The following is a 20,937-nucleotide window of genomic DNA, read 5'->3' as shown; positions in this document are numbered from 1 at the left end:
GTCGGGGTGTCCTCAGGGTTGCACTCCTTCTGGAGCTCTTGGGAAGAATCTAATTCCTCACCTTTTGCAGTTTCTAGAGTTGACTTGTGTACCTTGGCAGGTGGGCTCCTTTCTCCATCTTCAAGGCCAGCAACATCTTCAGATCTCTGAGTCTGCCACTCTCTCTTCTGCTTCTCTTTCCACTTAAAAGGGACCTTTGTGATGACACTGGACCCAACTGGACAACCCAGGATAATCTCCCCATCTTGCTGATTAGCAATTGTAACTCCATCTGCAACTGTAATTCCGCCTTTGCCATATAACCTAACAGACTCACGGGGTCTGGGGATTAGGACGTGGACAGCTATTTACCAAGGGTTTTTTCTGCAGTTGCCTTTTTACTGCTGGAACAACTGAGAGTGACACAAGCAGAAACCGATGATGGGCAGGCTTATTGTCTTTTTTGAGACAGAGTTTCACTCTTGTTGCCCAGGCTATAGTGCAGTGGCGTGATCTCAGCTCACTGCAACCTCTGCCTCCCAGGTATAAGTGATTCTCCTGTCTCAGCCTCCCAGGTAGCTTGGATTAGAGGCATATGCCACCACACTTGGCTAATTTTTTTGTGTTTAGTACAGACAGGGTTTCACCACGTTAGGCTGGTCGCAAACTCCTGACCTCAGGTGATTCACCTGGCTTGGCCTCCCAAAGTGCTGGGATTACAGGCGTGTATTATTGCGCCAGGCTAGGCAAGCTCATTTTCAATGGAATGCAGGCCCTCACTTCCTTATTCTCCTCTCCATGGAGGGAGGGAGGAGGAGCCCTACCATAAGGCACACCCCCAGCTCCCCAAGAGCATGCCAGGTCCGTAAGGCCCTTTGGCTAGCATGGGTGACGCTGGCAGCTGGGGCCCCTGCCCACCTCCCCCGAGAGGTTGCTACTGCCCCCTAAGGACCAATGCCAAACCCAGAGGTCTCCCCCCAGAATTCAAATGGGGCTGTGCACACAGGTATCCACTTACCTGTATCATCCAGCTTTCTAAGGTTTGGGTGGCTGGCCTGGTACTTTGCTTCCTGTTCTTTACTTGTACTTATGGCTTCTTTCAATCTTTGGATAAAAGTTTACAAAAAACTATTAAAAAGGAAAAATCCCTATGACAATGTTATCAGTATTTTCACATAATGCCTGTATGCCAAAAATCAAATGCTTCTTCTGTACCAAACTCCTTCTGACCAAAGTAGGGATTTCAACAGCTTCTCCTAGGAGCACAGCTGGCCAAGCAATAAGCTTACAAGGATCCCTGCCTCAGAAGTGTGGCAGCTAAGCCAGGTGTGGTGACTCATGCCTGTAATCCCAGCATTTTGAGAAACTGAGGTGGGAGAATTGCCTAAGCCCAAGAGTGTGAGATCTGAACAACACGAGACCTTGTCTTTACCAAGAAAAAAAAAAAAAAGCAGTGTAGCATTGAGTTAGCTGGCCCTCTCTCAGGGAAACCAGGATTCCTAGGACCAGGCAGACGGAAAGCACATGGAACAACTAAACCGGTACTTTAGACCACAGTTAGCAAACAATGACCTGCCACCACATCTGGCTCACCTCCTGTTTTTGTATTGTTTCCCCGTTTTTTTTTTTTTTTGAGATGGAGTCTTGCTTTGTCACCCAGGCTGGAATGCAGTGGCGTGATCTCTGCTCACTGCAACCTGCCTCTCGGGTTCAAGTGATTCTCCTGCCTTAGTCTCCTGAGTAGCTGGGATATTACAGTTATAGGCACGTGCCACCACGCCCAGCTAATTTCTGTATTTTCAGTAGAGACGGGGTTTCACCATGTTGGCCAGGCTGGTCTTGAACTCCTGATCTCAAGTGATCCACCCACCTCAGCCTCCCAAAGTGTTGGGATTACAGGCCTGAGCCACTGCGCCCGGCCCCAAGTTATTTTTATTGTGGTAAAATACACACAACAAAATTTCATGAGCAAAAAGTGGCCTTAGAGATGACCGTCTGCACCTCAGATGACAAACTTAGAACCTCAAGAGTTTCATTCTTCTCATTAGTGCACTTACATTACCAAAATACTGTATTCAACTATTACTGTTTTTGTTGTTGTTTGAGATAGGGTCTCTCTCTCTCACCAAGTTTGGAGTACAATGGCGCAAACACTGAAGATTCTTTTTTTTTGAGACAGAGTCTCACTCTGTCGCCCAGGCTGGAGTGCAGTGGCGCGATCTCGGCTCACTGCAAGCTCCGCCTCCCAGGTTCACGCCATTCTCCTGCCTCAGCCTCCTGAGTAGCTGGGACTACAGGCGCCCACCACCACACCCGGCTAATTTTTTTTGTATTTTTTTTTTTTTTTTTTTTTTTTGAGACGGAGTCTCGCTCTGCTGCCCAGGCTGGAGTGCAGTGGCCGGGTCTCAGCTCACTGCAAGCTCCGCCTCCCGGGTTTACGCCATTCTCCTGCCTCAGCCTCCCGAGTAGCTGGGACTACAGGCGCCTGCCACGTCGCCCGGCTAGTTTTTTGTATTTTTTTTTAGTAGAGACAGGGTTTCACCATGTTAGCCAGGATGGTCTCGATCTCCTGACCTCGTGATCCGCCCGTCTCGGCCTCCCAAAGTGCTGGGATTACAGGCTTGAGCCACCGCGCCCGGCCTTTGTATTTTTAGTAGAGACGGGGTTTCACCATGGTCTCGATCTCCTGACCTTGTGATCCGCCCGCCTCGGCCTCCCAAAGTGCTGGGATTACAGGCGCAAGCTACCACGCCCGGCAACACTGAAGATTCTAACTCCTAGGCTCCTGATTCTCCCACCTCAGCCTCCCGGGTAGCTGAGACCACAGGCACTCACCACCCTGCCTTTTTTTTTTTTTTCTGAAATTTTTTGAGACAGAGTCTCGCTCTGTCACCTAGGCTGGAGTGCAATGGCGCAGTCTCAGCTCACTGCAGTCTCTGTCTCCAAGGTTCAAGTGATTCTCCTGCCTTAGGGTCCCGAGTAGCTGGGATTACAGGCCCCCACCACCACGCCTGGCTATTTTTTGTATTTTTAGTAGAGACAAGGTTTCAACATGTTGACCAGGCTGGTTACGAACCTCAGGTGATCCGCCTGCCTCAGCCTCCCTAAGTTCTGGGGTTACAGGCATAAGCCACTGTGCCTGGCCAATTATTTAATTTTTTTTTTATTTTTTATTTTTGAGACAGAGTCTTGCTCTGTTGCCCAGGCTGGAGTGCAGTAGTGTGATCTCGACTCATTGCAATCTCCACCTCCCAGGTTCAAGCTATTCTTCTGCCTCAGCCTCCTGAGTAGCTGGGATTACAGGTGCCTGCTCAAGTGATTCTCTGGCCTCAGCTTCCAAAAGTGCCAGGATTACAGGCATGAGGCATGAGCCACTGTGTCCAGCCTATTACCTTTTTTTTTTCTGTTTTGAGACGGAGTCTCGCTCTATAGCCCAGGCTGGAGTGCAGTGGCGCCATCTTGGCTCACTGCAAGCTCCGTCTCCCAGGTTCACACCATTCTCCTGCCTCAGCCTCCCAAGTAGCCGGGACTACAGGCGCCCGCCACCATGCCCGGCTAATAGTTTGTATTTTTAGGGGAGACGGGGTTTCACTGTGTTAGCCAGGATGGTCTCGATCTCCTGACCTCGTGATTCACCCGCCTAAGCCTCCCAAAGTGCTGTGATTACAGGCGTGAGCCACTGTGCCCGGCCACTGTTTTTATATTTTAAATTCTGTCACTAAAAAGTGGTGAAAATATGTTTTTTTCTCATCATGTAAGTCCCTATATCTTTGATTTTGCTCCGTGGCCTAGTTTGCTGACTCTGGCTGTAGACAGGGACAGCTCTTGCAACTCAAAGTCATTTAGACTAGGCCTGATGCCCTGCTGATCCCCGACATTCTGCTGAGCCCCCTAAGGTGTGGCAGGTGCCTCCAGCTGGGAGCTGTGCCTCCTCAACAGGCTGCTCTTCTGTATCTCAACAGCAGCCTGACTACTTTGCCAGCCAATCTGGGAACCAGGGTTACTCGCAATTTTTGCCCTCCTCCTACACAGTGCTACTCCCAGCAATCCAGGCAAAACAAATGCCCTCTTGATCTCCTAAACTCTAGGTAGCCCAGAAACCCAGTCTCTCCTTCTGCCTTGCCTTTCTCTCTCTCTCTTTTTTTTTTTTTTTTTGAGACTGAGTCTTGCTCTGTCACCCAGGCTGGAGTGCAGCGGTGCAATCTTGGCTGACTGCAAGCTCCGCCTCCCGGGTTCATGCCATTCTCTTGCCTCAGCCTCCCGAGTAGCTGGGACTACAGGCACGCCCGGCTAATTTTTTGTATCTTTAGTAGAGATGGGATTTCACCGTATTAGCCAGGATGGTCTCGATTTCCTGACCTTGTGATCTGCCCGCCTCGGTCTCCCAAAGTGCTGGGATTACAGGTTTGAGCCACCACGCCTGGCCTGCCTTGCCTTTCTTTACCTTTAACAAGGATTATGGCAGTGCTTCTCAATTCAATCCCCTCCCTTCCAATCCTTACTCCCCATGGGTGCTGGGCATCTTTCTAAAGCAATACTGGCAAGCACCTCTTCAGTTAAAGTCTTTAATGACTTCTAACTTGCAAGAGCAAATCCAGACTCCTGCAAACTAAGGATTTTGCAGGTCCAGGGCTCCAGTTATGGGTAGAATGCAGCAAAGCCTCGTGAATGGAAGAATTCACGAGAGTTCTGGAGAGAACACTCCAGAATTTCACCCCATGGAAGCTGTGACTGAAAGTCTAGAACACAAAACTGGTTCCTCTAAGCACCACTGTGGGCTGTGCATTGCCAGGCTGGGTGTAGGATGAGATGCTTGGCTTCTGACTCTGCCTGGCCACCTCTCAGCCTGCACATCTCAACGCTGGCTTTATTCTTTCCATGTGCCATCACATACGTACTGGTAATACATAAATGAGGAAAACATGGTTTCTTTGTGAAAAAATGGCTCCCCCACAAAAAAACCAATTTCTTTTTTTTTTTTTTCGAGACGGAGTCTTGCTCTGTCTCCCAGGCTGGAGTGCAGTGGCACAATCTCAGCTCACTACAACCTCCACCTCCCGGGTTTAAGCAGTTCTCTTGCCTCAGCCTCCTGAGTAGCTGGGATTATAGGTGAGTGCCACTACGCCTGGCTAATTTTGTTTTTTAGATGGAGTTTCGCTCTTGTTGCCCAGGCTGGAGTACAATGGTGCAATCTCGGCTCACTGCAACCTCTGTCTCCCAAGTTCAAGTAATTCTCCTGCCTCAGCCTCCCAAGTAGCTGATATTACAGGCATGCGCCACCTTGCTTGGCTCATTTTGTATTTTTAGTAGAGACAGGGTTTCTCCATGTTGGTCAGGCTGGTCTCGAACTCCCAACCTCAGGGGAGCCACCCTCCTTGGCCTCCCAAAGTGCTGGGATTACAGGTGTAAGTCACTGCGCCAGGCCTGATTTTTGTTATTTTTAGTAGAGACAGGGTTTCACCATGTTGGCCACCCTGGTCTCAATTGCCTGATTTGTGATCCACCCACCTCAACCTCCCAAAGTGCCGGGATTATAGGTGTTAGCCACCGTGCCCGGCCAAGAAAGCCATTTACCAGAGAGAGTGAGAGAAGTGATAAGTAGGTTTAAGAGACGGTGATTCCTGGTCAGAAACCAAGTCTTCAATAAGTTAGAGAATTTCAAATTAGGGGTGCATCTGTGACAGGAATGCATGAGCTGTAAGTGAAATGAGAACAAGCAGCTTGGAAAGCTGTCATCAAGGACAAATAGGGCTTCCCAAGAGATGAAACTTCAGAGAAGGCCGAAGGGTTTGTGTGATAATGATGTACACAGGAAATGCATGACTGAATATAAGTTTGATCAGGAGAAATTTATTTTAAAAGTTTTTGAGGCCGAGGTGGGCGAATCACGCGGTTAGGAGATTGAGACCCTCCTGGTTAACATGGTGAAACCCGATCTCTACTAAAAATACAAAAGAAATTTAGCCAGGCATGGTGGCGGGCGCCTGTAGTCCCAGCTACTCAGGAGGCTGAGGCAGGAGAATGGCGTGAACCCAGGAGGCGGAGCTTGCAGTAAGCTGAGACTGTGCCAATGCGCTCCTGGGTGATAGAACGAGACTCTGTCTCAAAAAAAAAAAAAAAAAAGCTTTTAAGTGGGCCAGGCACGGAGGCTCATGCCTGCAATGCAAGCACTTTGGGAGGCTGAGGTGGGAGAATCAGTTGAGCCTAGGAGGTCGAGATCAACCTGGGAGACATAGTGAGACCTTGTTTCTACAAAATATATGAAAATTAGCCGTACTTGGTGGCCCACGCCTATAGTCCCAGCTACTTGGGAAGCAGAGGTGGGAGGGTTGCTGGAGCCTGGGAGGTGGAGGAGACAGTGAGCAGATTGTACCACTGCACTCCAGCCTGGGTGACAGAGACACTGTCTCAAAAAAAAAAAAAAAAAAAAGATTTTAAGTGACAGTATTCCTGCATTTATGGATTAAAGGTTTTGATAGGATCACAGAAATTTTACTCACAATTTACTGCATTTTTTTTTTTCTTTTTTGAGATGGAGTCTCCCTCTGTTGCCCAGGCTAGAACGCAGTGGTGTGATCTCGGCTCACTGCAACCTCCACCTCCCAGGTTCATGCCATTCTCCTGCCTCAGCCTCCCGAGCAGCTGGGACTACAGGCACCCACCACCACGCCTGGCTAATTTCTTGTATTTTTAGTAGAGACAGGGTTTCACCGTGTTAGCCAGGATGGCCTCGATCTCCTGACCTCATAATCCACCCACCTTGGCTTCTCAAAGTGCTGGGATTACAGGCGTGAGCCATGGCGCTTGGCCCCTTTTCGTTTTTCTTTTTTGTTGTCCATGTAGATACGACTACAGGCGTGTATCACCATGCCCAGCTTTAAAAAATTTTTACGTTTGTGGAGACAGGATCTTGCTATGTTGCCCAGGCTGGTCTCGAACTCCTGGCCCCAAGTGATCATCCCGCCTCAGTCTTCTAAAATGTTGGGATAACAGGCGTGAGCCACCGTGCCTGGCCCTGCTGGGCCCTTGAAATGGCCAACAACTTCTGGCCGGGCGCGGTGGCTCAAGCCTGTAATCCCAGCACTTTGGGAGGCCGAGACGGGTGGATCACGAGGTCAGGAGATCGAGACCATCCTGGCTAACACGGTGAAACCCCGTCTCTACTAAAAAATACAAAAAAATTAGCCGGGCGAGGTGGCGGGCGCCTGTAGTCCCAGCTACTCGGGAGGCTGAGGCAGGAGAATGGCGTGAACCCGGGAGGCGGAGCTTGCAGTGAGCTGAGATCTGGCCACAGCACTCCAGCCTGGGCGGCAGAGCGAGACTCCGTCTCAAAAAAAAAAAAAAAAAAGAAATGGCCAACAACTTCCTTCATACTGGCTTCCCCTGTGCTTTGTCTGCCATGTGTCTGCACCAAGCCCCTCCTTCAACTGGTGGGTTCCTTCAAAACCTTCACCTTCTGCAAAGTCAGGTCCTTTGTGCAGCCTTCCTCTGTCCCCAGGGCCAACCACCCTCTCCTCTGGGTTCCCACTGCATCCCTGTGGACTGTCTGCCTCCCTCATATCTTCCAACAGACAGACTGCATTCCTGCAACTTCTGCTCCCACAGAACTGCAGAGCGTGGGTTTTGCTTTCTTGAATTTACTAAGAGATGGCAAGAATGCTACAACTGACTGGGGCTAATCTAGGGGCAGGCCAGGCAGGGTACATGACTTTGGGGACCTTGATAGGAACTTATGAGCTTTAAGTGGAAATGAGAATAAGCGGCTTGGAAAGCTGTCAGCAAGGACAAACAGGGCTTCCCAAGAGACAAAGCCCACCTCACTGAAATAACCATGGCTGCCTCACTGATGGAAGCCTTTGTTGGGAAGCCCTTGAGTTTTCAAGATGCTCCAAAAAAAGAAAACTGCCCCTGGAGCCACAGGACTTCCATGGCTTTCATAGCTACGTTCAGGGATGTAGGGGCCTCCAAGAGCCCCAGAAGCAACCTTTGTGAAGAGGTATGTAGGATGTGGAAGGGTGTGAAAGGGTGCTAGTCACAAACCTGCCAGCTTCCCACTCCTCCAAGGGCTCACTCTGCTCCTGAGTTTGTACACGGAGGATGTCTTAGACCAAAACAAATGAACATCCTACCTTCTCCTACGGCAATTAAATGTGGCCAAAGATTAGGATATAAAACATCTTTCTGATGTATATTGGAAAAACAATAACAACAACAACAACAACAACAAAAACAAGCAACAACTAGAATTGGAGGAAAATGGCAGATGTTTAAAATTAGGGTTGAGCTGGAGAACCCAGAATGGTGATTATGGCTGAGCCAAAAAAAACAAACCAACCCTCACAACCTTAGCTAGTGCCTCCCCAGGGCACTCACTGAGGCCTGCAGGTTCCCAGGGCCAACTCTGCAAGGTCCTTTCTGCAGTTTTTTTTTTTTTTTTGAGACGGGGTCTCACTCTGTCACCTAGGCTGGAGTACACTGGTACAATCATGGCTCACTGCAGCCTCAACCTCCCTGGGTTCAGGTGATCCTCCTACCTATGCCAAAAGGTCGGGTCCACCTCAGCTGCCTCAGTAGCTGGGACCACAGCCACATACCACCACGTCCGGCTAATTTTCGTGTGTTTGTGTGTGTGTGTGTGTTTGAGACAGAGTCTCACTGCTACTCAGGCTGAGGTGCAGTGGCGCAGTCTCTGCTCACTACAACCTCTGCCTCCCAGGCTTAAGGGATTCTCCTGCCTCAGCCTCCCAAGTAGCTGGGACTACAGGCACGCACTGCCACGCCTGGCTAATTTTTGTATTTTTAGGAGAGACAGGGTTTCACCATGTTGGCCAGGCTGGTCTCACACTCCTGAGCTCAAATGATCCACCCACCTCGGCCTCCCAAAGTGCTGGGATTATAGGCCTGAACCACCATGCCCAACTTCATTTTTGTGTTTTCCTGTAAAGACGGGGTTTTGTCATGTTGCTCAGGCTGGGATCAAGTGATCCGCCTGCCTCAGTCTCTCAAACTGCTGGGATTACAGGCATGAGCCACCATGCCTGAACCTCTCCGTAAGTCTGATGGCTTCACCTGCCTGTGCCTGTTCTTTCTGCTATCACCGCCAGCTTTGTTACCTACATTGGATTCTCCCCAGCCCCACTCTGAGTTTGAAGTAGTTATCTAATTTCTTCCCTACCACACCCTACATCTTGTTCTGGGTGGTGGCCACACTAGTGTACACAGGTTCACAGTTACTGGCTCTCCACTTAAGATGCATGCATTTTACTGTACCTTAGTAATGTGTTAAAAAAAATTGCTCTGCAGTTAGGTGTGGTGGCTCATGCCTGTGATCCTAGCACTTTCGGAGACCGAGGTGGGAGGGCTGCTTGAGGCCAGGAGTTCAAGACCAACCTGGCCAACATAGCAAGACCTCATCTCTTAAAAAATAAATAAATAAAATGAAAAAGAAAAGTTCCACATTACAGAATTAAAACAAAAAGAGAGGCTAGATGTGGTGGCTTACGACCATAATCCCAGCACTTTGGAAGGCTGAGGCGGGCGGATCATCGGAGGTCAAGAGTTCGAGACTAGCCTGGCCAACATGGAGAAACCCCGTCTCTCCTAAAAATACAAAAATTAGCCGGGCATGGTGGCACATGCCTGTAATCCCAGCTACTCGGGAGGCTGAGGCAAGAGAATTGCTTGAACCTGGGAAATGGAGGTTTCAGTGAGCTGAGATGGTGCCACTGCATTCCAGCCTGGGCAACAGAGTGAGACTCTGTCTCAAAAAAAAAAAAAAAAAAAAAAAAGCTGGGCACGGTGGCTCACACCAGTAATACCAGCACTTTAGGAGGCTGAGGCAGGTGGATCACCTGAGGTCAGGAGTTTGAGATCAGACTGGCCAACATGGTGAAACCCCGTATCTACTAAAAATACAAAAATTAGGCTGGGCACGGTGGCTCACGCCTGTAATCCCAGCACTTTGGGAGGCCGAAGTGGGCAGATCACGAGGTCAGGAGATCAAGACCATCCTGGGTAACACGGTGAAACCCCGTCTCTACTAAAATACAAAAAAATTAGCTGGGTGTGGTGGTGGGCGCCTGTAGTCCCAGCTACTCGGGAGGCTGAGGCAGGAGAATGGCGTGAACCTGGGAGGTGGAGCTTGCAGTGAGCCAAGATCACACCACCGCACTCCAGCCTGGGTGACAGAACAAGACTCCATCTCAAAAAAAAAGAATTAGTCAGGCATGGTGTGGGCACCTGTAATCCCAGCTACTTGGGAGGCTGAGGCAGGAGAATTGCTTGAACCTGGGAGGCAGAGGTTGCGGTGAGCCAAGATTGCGCCTTTGCATTCCAGCCTGGGCAAGAAGGGCGAAACTCTGTGTCAAAAAAAAAAAAAATAAGTAAAACAAAAAATAAACAAAACAGAGAGAGAGAGAGATGGTTATGGAACCCGAGTTATAATATCAAACATTTTTTCTGGGTTAAATGGAAGAAAAAGGCTATCAAACCAAAAGAATACTATGGTTACAACTATAAAATTACTGAATAAGGGGAAAAATGAAATTTTCTGTTTTTGTGTTGTGGTACGTATAGATTGTCTGTAATATGGCTATGCTGTTTTTAATAATAAAAACAGACACAATGGTCTGAAATACAAACAGTAGTTACCTATTTTAGCAGAAATTCCATTCCTTTATCCTGGAACATGTAACACTGAAGTCTACCAAAATCTCATGTATGATTTTTTTTTTTTTTTTTTTTGAGACGGAGTCTCGCTCTGTCACCTAGGCTGGGGTGCAGTGGCGCAATCTCAGCTCACTGCAAGCTCCGCTTCCTGGGTTCATGCCATTCTCCTGCCTCAGCCTCCCGAGTAGCTGGGACTACAGGCAACCACCACCACGCCCAGCTAATTTTTTGTATTTTTAGTAAAGATGGGGTTTCATCATGTTAGCCAGGATGGTCTCGATTTCCTGACCTTGTGATGTGCCTCCCTCGGCGTCCCAAAGTGCTGGGATTACAGGCATGAGCCACTGCGCTCAGCCCCCAATCTCATGTATGATTTTATATTTCGAGCCAAAACCTGTGGAAAGCAACTTCTATCTTTAAAATTTTAATTAATTATTTTTTTTTAGAGACAGGGAGACTCTGTCACTGAGGCTGTAGTGCACTGGCACCATCATAGCTTACTCTAGTCTCTAACACCTAGGCTAAAGCAATCCTTCCACTGCAGTTTCCCCTGTAGCTGGGACTATAGGCACATGCCATCATGTCTGGCTAATTTTTTTTTTCTTTAGTTTTTATAGAGACGAGTCTTTGCTATGCTGTCTAGGCTGGTCTCAAACAGTCCTCCCACCTCAGCCTCTGAAAGTATGGGATTTTACAGATAGGCCACTGAGCTCAGCCTTGTAATTTTAAAATGAAAATCAATGGGTGAATTGGATTAGATATGACAGATTTAGACATAAAGATTCTTTTTTTTTTTTTTTAAAGACAGGGCCTCGCTCTGTAGCTCAGGTTGGAGTGAAGTAGCACCATTACAGCTCACTGCAGCCTTGACCTCCAGGCCTCATGTGATCCTCTTACCTTAGCCTCCTGAGGAGCTGCGACTACAGGTGCGCACCACAACGCTTGGGTAATTTTTGTAAAGACTGGGGTCCCACTATGTTGCCCAGACTGGTCTTGAACTCCTGGACTTAAGTAATCCACTCACTTTGGCAACCCAAAGTTTCGGGATTACAGGTGTGAGCCACTGCACCCAGCCCTAAAGACTTTTTAAAGGAAAAATTATGTGAAGTGAATCACATTTGTACTGATTACGCTGAGGTGAACACCCTCTCTTTCAAAGTAGTGGGGTCACAATTATTGGAGAAGCAGTTGACAGATTACATGTCAATCAAGTGAACATGGGAACAGGGAAGAACAGTTCCTGGTTTCACAATGTTTGAGGACAAATATCCTGATGAGTAACTTAAAGAGTTGCTGGATCCCTTCAAGACACTGACGTGGACTGAAAGTATTGGTCATTTGCACTAATCCCCACTTCTGCTCCTTTATACCCAGATGGTAGAAGACACACTCACCTGCTGTTGGGCTGGGAGGCGAGGGTGCCATTCTGTTCAGGTGGGGTCTCTGCTGGTTTGGATTTGAAGTAATTGACGAGCCCCCCAAACACGCTCTTAATGCTATTGATGTGTTTCTGGCTGATCTTCAAATCTTGGTCCATCTTGTCCACCATCTTCTCTGTGCGCTCCAGGACTCCTCGCTGACGGACGAGCTCCTGGGGAAACCGAGAAGCGGTGGTATTATAGCTTTCTGTGACTCTCCCCTAGGGCAGTCAAGGACCACATGGAGCAGCCACTTCATAAACTCTCAGTGGGCACATCTGGAGACGGGTACTATGATCTGTGAGGGGCACACTACCCTTTCCAACAACACGTTCCTTTGCCTCTCCCTCCCTGCCCTACCTCTGCTTGCTTTCCTCATTTGTTCATGAGACCCTTTTCCTGAGAGGCTGGTTCACGGCACCACGTTAAGATGGATAGCAGAGGCCTGGCGCAGTGGCTCACGCCCATAATCCCAGCACTTTGGGAGGCTGAGGTGGGCAGATCATGAGGTCAGGAGTTCAAGCCCAGCCTGGCCAACACGGTGAAACCCCTGTCTACTAAAAATACAAAAAGTAGCCAGCTGTGGTGGTGGGTGCCTATAATCCCAGCCACTCGGGAGGCTGAGGCAGGAGAATCACTTCAACCTGGGAGGCGGAGGTTGCAGTGAGCCGAGATTGTGCCACAGCACTCCAGCCTGGGCAACACAGCAAGACTCCATCTCGATGCTGGGGGGAGCGGGTAAGATGGATGGCAATGCGCCTGTGAGGTTCAGAGTCTAGGGCGCGAACTGGAAGCAGATTCTCTCTAGCCCACCAATTCTGGGAACCCTCACAGGCTTGGGCCTGGCACTGCCCCCTGGACTTTGGTTCTTATATTCTTCCTTTATGAAGTCCCCACTTTAGGAGTTCCCACTGGGCCACCTGAGCCTCCTGGCCATGGTCAAATCCTCAAATTCTATTTCAGGGACCAGTGTCTCTTCTGGTCCTATTAACGTCTGACTCTAGCCCATCTGCAATTCCAGTTTTAAAACCTGTTAACATGGGTGACCCTGTCCCAGGGCCTTTGTACACACCACTGTCTCTGCCTGTAATGTTTTCCATCCGGATACTTACATGGCTCAGCCTCTCATCCCTCATCCAATTAGGGTCTCCTCTCAAAGGCCACTCTCTTAGAGAGGCCTTCCCAGACATCTTCCCTAAAGGAGAACTCCTCCCTTCCAACCACAAACCCTCTTCTCCACATCCTTTTCTGTTTTGAGATGGAGTCTCACTCTGTCATCCAGGCTAGAGTGCAGTGGCATGATATTAGCTCACTGCAACCTCTGCCTCCTGTGTTCAGGCGATTCTCCTGCCTCAGTCTCCAGAGTAGCTGGGATTCCAGGCACCGCCACCACGCGTAGCTAATTTTTTGTATTTTTGGTAGAGACAGGGTTTTACCATGTTGGCCCAGTGGTCTCGAACTCCTGACATCAGGTGATTCACCTGCCTCGGCCTCCCAAAGTGCTGGGATTACAGGTATGAGCCACCGCACCCAGCCTCTCTTTTCTTCACAGCATACGAGCTCCAGGAGGCAGGGACTTGCTCTGTTCACAGATAAGTCTCTGCAAATCTGCCCAGTGGAGACGTGAGTGATGCTCTGTGGCCACGGTGGCAGCCTGATGGTCCCTCCAGAGCTGAAGGTTCTGGTTGTGGATATATATCCACCACAACATCAACACTACCACTTTCCTTTATTTATGACAAACTTGCGGCCGGGCGCGGTGGCTCAAGCCTGTAATCCCAGCACTTTGGGAGGCCGAGACGGGCGGATCACGAGGTCAGGAGATCGAGACCATCCTGGCTAACACGGTGAAACCCCGTCTCTACTAAAAAATACAAAACACTAGCCAGGCGAGGTGGCAGGCGCCTGTAGTCCCAGCTACTCGGGAGGCTGAGGCAGGAGAATGGCGTAAACCTGGGAGGCGGAGCTTGCAGTGAGCTGAGATCCGGCCACTGCACTCCAGCCTGGGCGACAGAGCGAGACTCCGTCTCAAAAAAAAAACAAAAAAAAACAAAACAAACTTGCTTCAGTCCCTGGTTCAGAACTGATCTACAGCTGCGGCCCATCTGTTGAGCTGCCTTTCCAGCCAGAAGGCTCTCAAGCTCCTTTTTCCTACTCTGTCAGGCAGCCTCTGCCCTCAGCTGCCTTCCTCTGAATCTGTTATCCACGCATCACCCTATGGCTTAGCAATTACACTAACTATGCAAATACTTTTTTTTTTTTTTTTTTTGAGACCGAGTCTCGCTCTGTCACCCAGGGTGGAGTGCAGTGGTGCAATCTCGGCTCACTGAAAGCTCCGCCTCCTGGGTTCACACCATTCTCCTGCCTCAGTCTCTCGAATAGCTGGGACTACAGGCGCCCGCCAACACGCCCGGCTAATTTTTTGTATTTCTTTTTAGTAGAGATGGGGTTTCACTGTGTTGGCCAGGACGGTCTCGATCTCCTGACCTTGTGATCTGCCCGCCTCGGCCTCCCAAAGTGCTGGGATTACAGGTGTGAGTCACCGCGCCCGGCCGCAAATGTTTTTTAGATATATTCTCTCTTGATGCCTAAAAACAAAGTTAAAAAAAAAAAAAAAAAAAAAAAAGCTTTAAACGCTGAAGAGTAAAATGCAACTGTAATTAGAAGAGCAAAATGCAACTATAAATAAATGGTTGTGGCTTCCTTAAAGTCCTTAAGGAATCAATGTGTAACCTAAGTCCTTGCTTAATGGGTGAAATTTAAAAACATAATGTATAGACAAAAAGCTAAAACACTGGTTGAATTTACCATTAAACTTTGTTTAACTCTTGCTGGAAATAAACTTAGAACTGCTGAATTTTACAGCTTTCAACATTTACGTTTTTCGCCAGTTCACAAGACATGTCTGAAAAAACCATCAGCCTTTTTTAACTAAAAAGAAAAATGTTTTCTGGACTGCGTCACTCAGTATGTCAAGCAAATCTTGCAAGGGCTAGTTTTCAAAAGCAAAAAGAGCTGCTAATATATCTGGTGTTTCTGCTTCTTCCATCACCTCAAGTTTATCATCTTCATGTCCATACTGTGGTCTTTTCTGGAATAAGGCAGAGCTACACATTAGAATTAAAGAGATTTTCTCCAACATCTACATGTTTTTCTAACAGTCCAGTTCCAGCTAGCTTTGCAGGCTGCAGAAGACAGAATAATCTGTAGATGAAAGACTCACAGCAGCCAGGTTGGGGGCTGGGGAATGAAGGGGTGGCCAAGACTCTGCTGTCACCTTAGCAGGGGGGTCCTCAGTTTCCCTTTTGGGGAGCTCCTCCCATCAGGGCCAACCCATGACCACTCACCCTCCCACCCTGACTTCCTCATCTCAGTTTGGAGAGCTACCTTCCCCAGTATGGACTTATTTTCTCCTATTCACAAGCGACACATTCTCTCAAACTCCCAGAGTCTGTGCTACTGTTAAGGAAACCAGACAGCTGATTTAGATGTTTAGATGGAAGCACAGAGAAGTCTGTGAGGGTGGCATGTCTTGCATGTGAGGCTGGAAGACCAGGTGAGTGAGTGCTGCTCTGGCCTCTGGAAGTTTCTGTTTGCTGGAAGCTAGTGTTCACCGGAGGTCACCAGGCCAGCAAGGGAGGAGGTGTTTCTTCTGCTAAAATCCACCCCCAGAAGGCAGAGGAAATGACCAGACTTAATGTGCTTGTGACCTAGTTCCAACCAACGAGGAAGAAGGGTTTGGCAGAGCAAACACCAAAATACCAGAAAAGAGAACACTGACAGGCCGGGTGGGGTGGCTCAAGCCTCTAATCCCAGCACTTTGGGAGGCCGAGGCGGGCGGATCACAAGGTCAGGAGATCGAGACCATCCTGGCTAACACGGTGAAACCCCGTCTCTACTAAAAAGTACAAAAAACTAGCCGGGCGAGGTGGCGGGCGCCTGTAGTCCCAGCTACTCGGGAAGCTGAGGCAGGAGAATGGCGTGAACCCGGGAGGCGGAGCTTGCAGTGAGCTGAGATCCGGCCACTGCACTCCAGCTGGGGCGACAGAGCGAGACTCCGTCTCAAAAAAAAAAAAAAAAAAAAAAAAGAGAGCACCGACAGTCTGCAAGGACACGCTGGGCAGGCACCTGTGCCCCAGCCATCACCAAGACAGGCCTCAACCGCTCCGGGTCCTGAGGCATGTCCACACCCCCCTCCACAGAGCCACGGCACATCTTCTCCACCTTCCTCTGGGAGAATGAGGTCCCTGAAGGGACTTGAGTGGCTGCGAGGGAAGTGAGCTCCACAGGTGCCCTCAGCGTAAAGGACGCACATGCAAAGCGCTTCCTTGTTTCAGGGACTACTAAGCATTACAGGTGACGCTCTTCTTACTCCCTTGAACCCCAACAAGAGTTCTCTCTTTGTCCATGAAGCAATCCCAAGCCTCTGTCCTGATGGTGTTTACAGTCTGACAGAGAGCAAGATGAGTGAGGTTCAATCTGTTTTTCATTTGTTGACAGCATTGCAATGCTGGGAATCCAAGGAAGGCAGATGAGTCCTTGCTTCACTGAGCTTACAGTCTTGTGGGGGAGGCAGAAAATAAAGCTATTGCACGCATGCACACAAACACATATACACAGAGTCACCTTTCCCCGTGGACTCTTTGTCCAGCTTAAGGTGGGGGTCAGAGAGGCTCCCTGTTGAGGCTGGAGGAGAGACTGAGAAGTTAAGCAGTCAGAAAGTTGGGGGTCCTGTCCATTCGGACTTAGTTTTCTTAAAAACAAACCACAACAAAGAGTTGGGGTGGGGCAAGGGCACCAGGCAGAGGGTGCAGCTCGTGCAAGGGCGGAGGAACTGTGTGGGGAGTGAGCGGGGCTACCCAGAGGACTCGGCAGGGAACACCCACAGGATGTTGCTAAGGCCTTCAAAGGGCAGCAGTGATCACCAGATCCCAACTGCAATTCACAGCCAACACATCTTATAACATCAGGTGGGCTTCCGTGACCGAGTCCTCCCCAGGTTTCTAGGGAAGGGCATCAACACTGTGTTTCTCACACTGAGCTCGGAAACTCAGGTTCTGATAAGTAAGGTTCATCCTAAGTAGATGGAGGCCAATCTGGAGTCAGCGAGCTGAATCTAGAAATCTGAAATTTACCTTTGTTTCGTCTCTCCTTTCCCAAGGGAGTGTGCACAGGCACAAGCCCTGGCAGGAATACGTAAGCACCCATGGCGCATGCTCAAACCTGGGGCTCTGACTGTGGCAGCCACAGTATGGGGTGGATTCAGAGACAAATTGGGTCTCAGGGTGAGGAAAAACCACTAAGGGCAAAGGTGTTAGTGCTGGTGCCCCTCACCACCTGTGTGCAGGCTGACCTGGGGCTGAGTAAAAGGCTCGCTCAGCAGCTCTAGGTTGTCCATACACTCCACATTCCAAAGACAAGTCTGGCCCTAGCCTGGTTTCTTGTTTTTGGAATACCCTGCCTGATAAGAGTGTCCTTGTTTAAGTGAGCCTAAGCTTAGGCCAGGTCAGACAGACTATGCGAACAACGTAATATACGATAGTGGCCTTGGGCTACACGTTATCAGCTTGACCTCTGGTGGGGTTGGAGACTATACTCAGCCATATCTATGTTACAGACCCCCAAAAACCTCTGGACACCCAAGCTTAAGTGAGGGTCCTTGGTTGACAATACTCTGTGTGTGTTGTCACATACTGCTTAGAGAAGTGTTGTCCCATGACTCCATGGGGACAGGACAACTGGAAGCTTGTGCCTGGTTTCCCCTGGACGCTGCCCTATGCACTTTTTTCATTTGATGGTTTTAATCTGTATCCTTTCATCGTAAGAAACCACCATAAGTATAACAGTTCTGTGGAGCCTTCCAGTGAATCACGGAAGTTGAGGGTGGTCTTGGGAACCCCCAAACACCTCCCTACAACACTTTTCACTCTGAGAACACCTCGGAGGCAGAAAGTTATATAGCAGATGGCCGCTCAGCTTGTCACAGCATGTTTCCTGGTCAGCAAAGCAAGGTTCCTTGGGACAATGTGGCAAGTGAGTGGATACGCCTGTGAGTGGATACGCCCAGGAAGGAGCAGCCAGACACTCCAACCACCAGCCCATCCTCAGAAGGCATCCTGTTACAGCCAACAAGCCAGCAAGTTGGCCTAGGATCAATGGTCTAATTCTTTTTTTTCCTTTGAGACAGGGTCTCACTTTGTTACCCAGGCTGGAATACGGTGGTATGATCTCAGCTCACTGCAGCCTTGACCTCCCCAGTTCAAGAGATCCTCTTACCTCAGCCTCTTGAGCAGCTGGAACTAGAGGTGTGCGCTACCACGCCCAGCTAATTTTTTTGTATTTTTTGTAAAGCCAGGGTTCTACTACGTTCCCCAGGCTGATCTTGAATTCCTGGGTTCAAGGGATCCACCTGCCTCAGCCTCCCCATGTGCTAGGATTACAGGTGTGAGCCACCATACCCGGCCATCAATGGTCAAATTCAATCATTGATAGTTTACTAAAAATTAATTAAGAATAAATCCCGAACAGATCTAGTGGTGAATATGTGGTCCAATGCCATTTCTCTACCAGACTCCCTCCCACCTGCTAGACACAGCCCGCCATGCGTTGGGATGCATTTTCTGGTCATGGGACAGGCATTGCAACCAAGGCACACAGCTCAATGCATTCTTTTCACCCCACTCTCTCCTCCTTTTTCAGGCAATCTTCTGTTCCCTCCCTCCTTCCTTTCCTTCCCCAGGTCACTTATTCATTTGGCAACTATTTCGGGAGCGCCAATGACGCTTAAGGACATTGTGTTGAGAAGTGTGGGGGTAGAAAGTTGAGCAAGAAAGAGACTGCTCCTCTTCCACAGCTGACATTTACAAATTTGAGGAATTACTTAATCTAGCAGCTGCCGGTCCCCATCCATCAGCTTTTGCTAAGAACTCTGACTGCATCAGCATCACCACAGGCTGCCTCAGGGGGCTGACTCTGGTCTGTACAGCCCTTAATTTGGAGTGGGCTGCTCCAAGACCAGCATTGCTGAGGATGAGGATACCACCTTTTGACAATGTATCTACTTTAAGTTCCTGGGACACCTTGAAGGCCTCTGCTCCTGGGCTAGGAGGGGTGTCCTCCTCTCTCCCACCTCTGAACTGAATGCCCAGTGTGGGTGACTGTTGTGTGCTGGAAAGACACAGAGATGGGTGGGCCCCTGCATGAGACGGTGTGGAGGATGTGCTGGCGGTGGCTGCTGAGTGCATCATGCTTGAACTCTCAAACTCTGTCCCTTTCCATTGATGTTACTGTGCCAGCCGTTCCAACCCTGGTCTAATGTTTGTTGCTGGACTCCCCTGAAGCGAGATCTTGGGCCCCAGAAAACCTCAGTGGAGTAAGTTTAGCTACAAGAGGGGAAGTGGAGTGTCCTGGGCAGGTGGGTCTCCTCTGTTGGGAGTGGTGAAAGGGTGTACAAAAACCATGTTCCCTGTCTCTACTAAAAAATACAAAAAAACTAGCCAGGCGAGGTGGCGGGCACCTGTAGTCCCAGCTACTCCGGAGGCTGAGGCAGGAGAATGGTGTGAACCCGGAGGCGGAGCTTGCAGTGAGCTGAGATCCGGCCACTGCACTCCAGCCTGGGCAACAGAGCGAGACTCTGTCTCAAAAAAAAAAAAAAAACCATGCCCAAGTAGGATGCAAACAGACTCACCAAAAGGTGTAAACAACCTCAATGCTCATAATTAGAGGACAGGCCGCATAAATAGAAATCATTTGTTCAATGGAATACAACATAGCCATAAAGAAAGCCCAGCTCATTACATATTAGTGTGGAACAACCTCCATTCTATTAAGCACATGCAGACCAGAATGTATAGAATACTTCACTTAAAAAAAAAAAAAAAAACCCATCTTTATCCACAGCATTATCTCCCCAAAACATGAAAGAGGGAAAGTGACTGGCTGCCTTAGGGGCAGAGGGAGAATAGGGAGGGAAGTGGGAGAAGACTACACCCTTTTGTATGTTTTGAATTTTTAATCATGTGATTGGAATATCTCTTCATAAAAATTAAACCCTAGGAAAAGAAAAGAAGAAATCATGCTTACCAAACAGGGAAAGAGATGAGTGGCTTACAAGCCTCCCTGTAGTTCTATAAAGCACCTATGAGGTCGGCCTGGGGAAACCTGCCCTGCTCCCACTGCTTCTCCTCTGTTCCTCTGTGGTCACAGCCTGTGACCTGAGCCTTTGTGAGAATCAGACCTTGTCAGGTTTCACAGTAGGAGAAGGGCAGTTCTCTTTGCTAGAAGTGACTTAATTAAGCCATTTTCCTGCCAAGCTGGGACTGAATTATGATCTTCCCAATCTAATATTATTTGTAAAGTCCTCATCTTTGACATAAATCTGTCATGTGTTGACATGTTTCACAGTGCTGGGTAACCAGGAGGCACCCGTCTAAGTTGGGTGGTTAGCAGGGTACACTGGAATGTGCTGGAAGCCACACTGTGCACTGAGGGCTGAAAGAGCTCATACTCCCCTGTCCCCATCCCAACCCCAAAGGGAATGAAAGAGTGATTAGAGTGATTCAAAGACAGCCTGGAGGCCAGACAGCTTGGAGGCCTGTAATCCAGCACTAGGAGGCTGCGGTGTGCAGATCATTTGAGCTCAGGAATTTGAGACTAGCCTGGGCAACATGGCAAAACCCCCTCGCCAACAAAAACACCAAAAATTAGTTGAGTGTAGTGGCGTGCACCTGTGGTCCCAGCTACTTGGGAGGCTGAGGCAGGAGGATCACTTGAACCTGGAGGCAGAGGCTGCAGTGAGCCAAGAATGCACCACAGGACTCTAGCCTGGTTGACAGAGTGAGACCCCATCTCAAAAAACCTTCCCCAAAACAAA

General features: G+C 49.1%; 1 protein-coding gene and 1 long non-coding RNA gene across 2 annotated transcripts in view; both read right to left on the bottom strand.

Annotated features, from left to right (window-relative positions):
• Positions 1-20,937, bottom strand: part of SNAP29 (synaptosome associated protein 29) — a 30,518-nt gene that overhangs the window by 5,859 nt on the left and 3,722 nt on the right. The window contains exons 2-3 of the mRNA XM_033234096.1: positions 12,042-12,238; positions 998-1,083 (exon numbers count right to left, since the gene is read on the bottom strand). Coding sequence (XP_033089987.1) covers positions 998-1,083; positions 12,042-12,238 — 283 coding nt within the window. The remainder of the gene's footprint in view (positions 1-997; positions 1,084-12,041; positions 12,239-20,937) is intronic.
• On the bottom strand, positions 2,570-12,035 carry LOC117096660. Its single transcript, XR_004442572.1, has 3 exons — positions 11,793-12,035; positions 9,366-9,369; positions 2,570-2,619 (listed from the first exon to the last, which is right to left on the bottom strand). It is a non-coding gene; the product is annotated as an uncharacterized LOC117096660 (long non-coding RNA).

The sequence above is a fragment of the Trachypithecus francoisi genome, unplaced genomic scaffold (genome assembly GCF_009764315.1).
Source record: "Trachypithecus francoisi isolate TF-2019V2 unplaced genomic scaffold, Tfra_2.0 Lachesis_group14, whole genome shotgun sequence".
NCBI classification, from domain to species: domain Eukaryota; kingdom Metazoa; phylum Chordata; class Mammalia; order Primates; family Cercopithecidae; genus Trachypithecus; species Trachypithecus francoisi.
The sequence above is the reverse complement of the archived record's forward strand: the minus strand, read 5'-3'. Positions and strand labels throughout refer to the sequence as shown.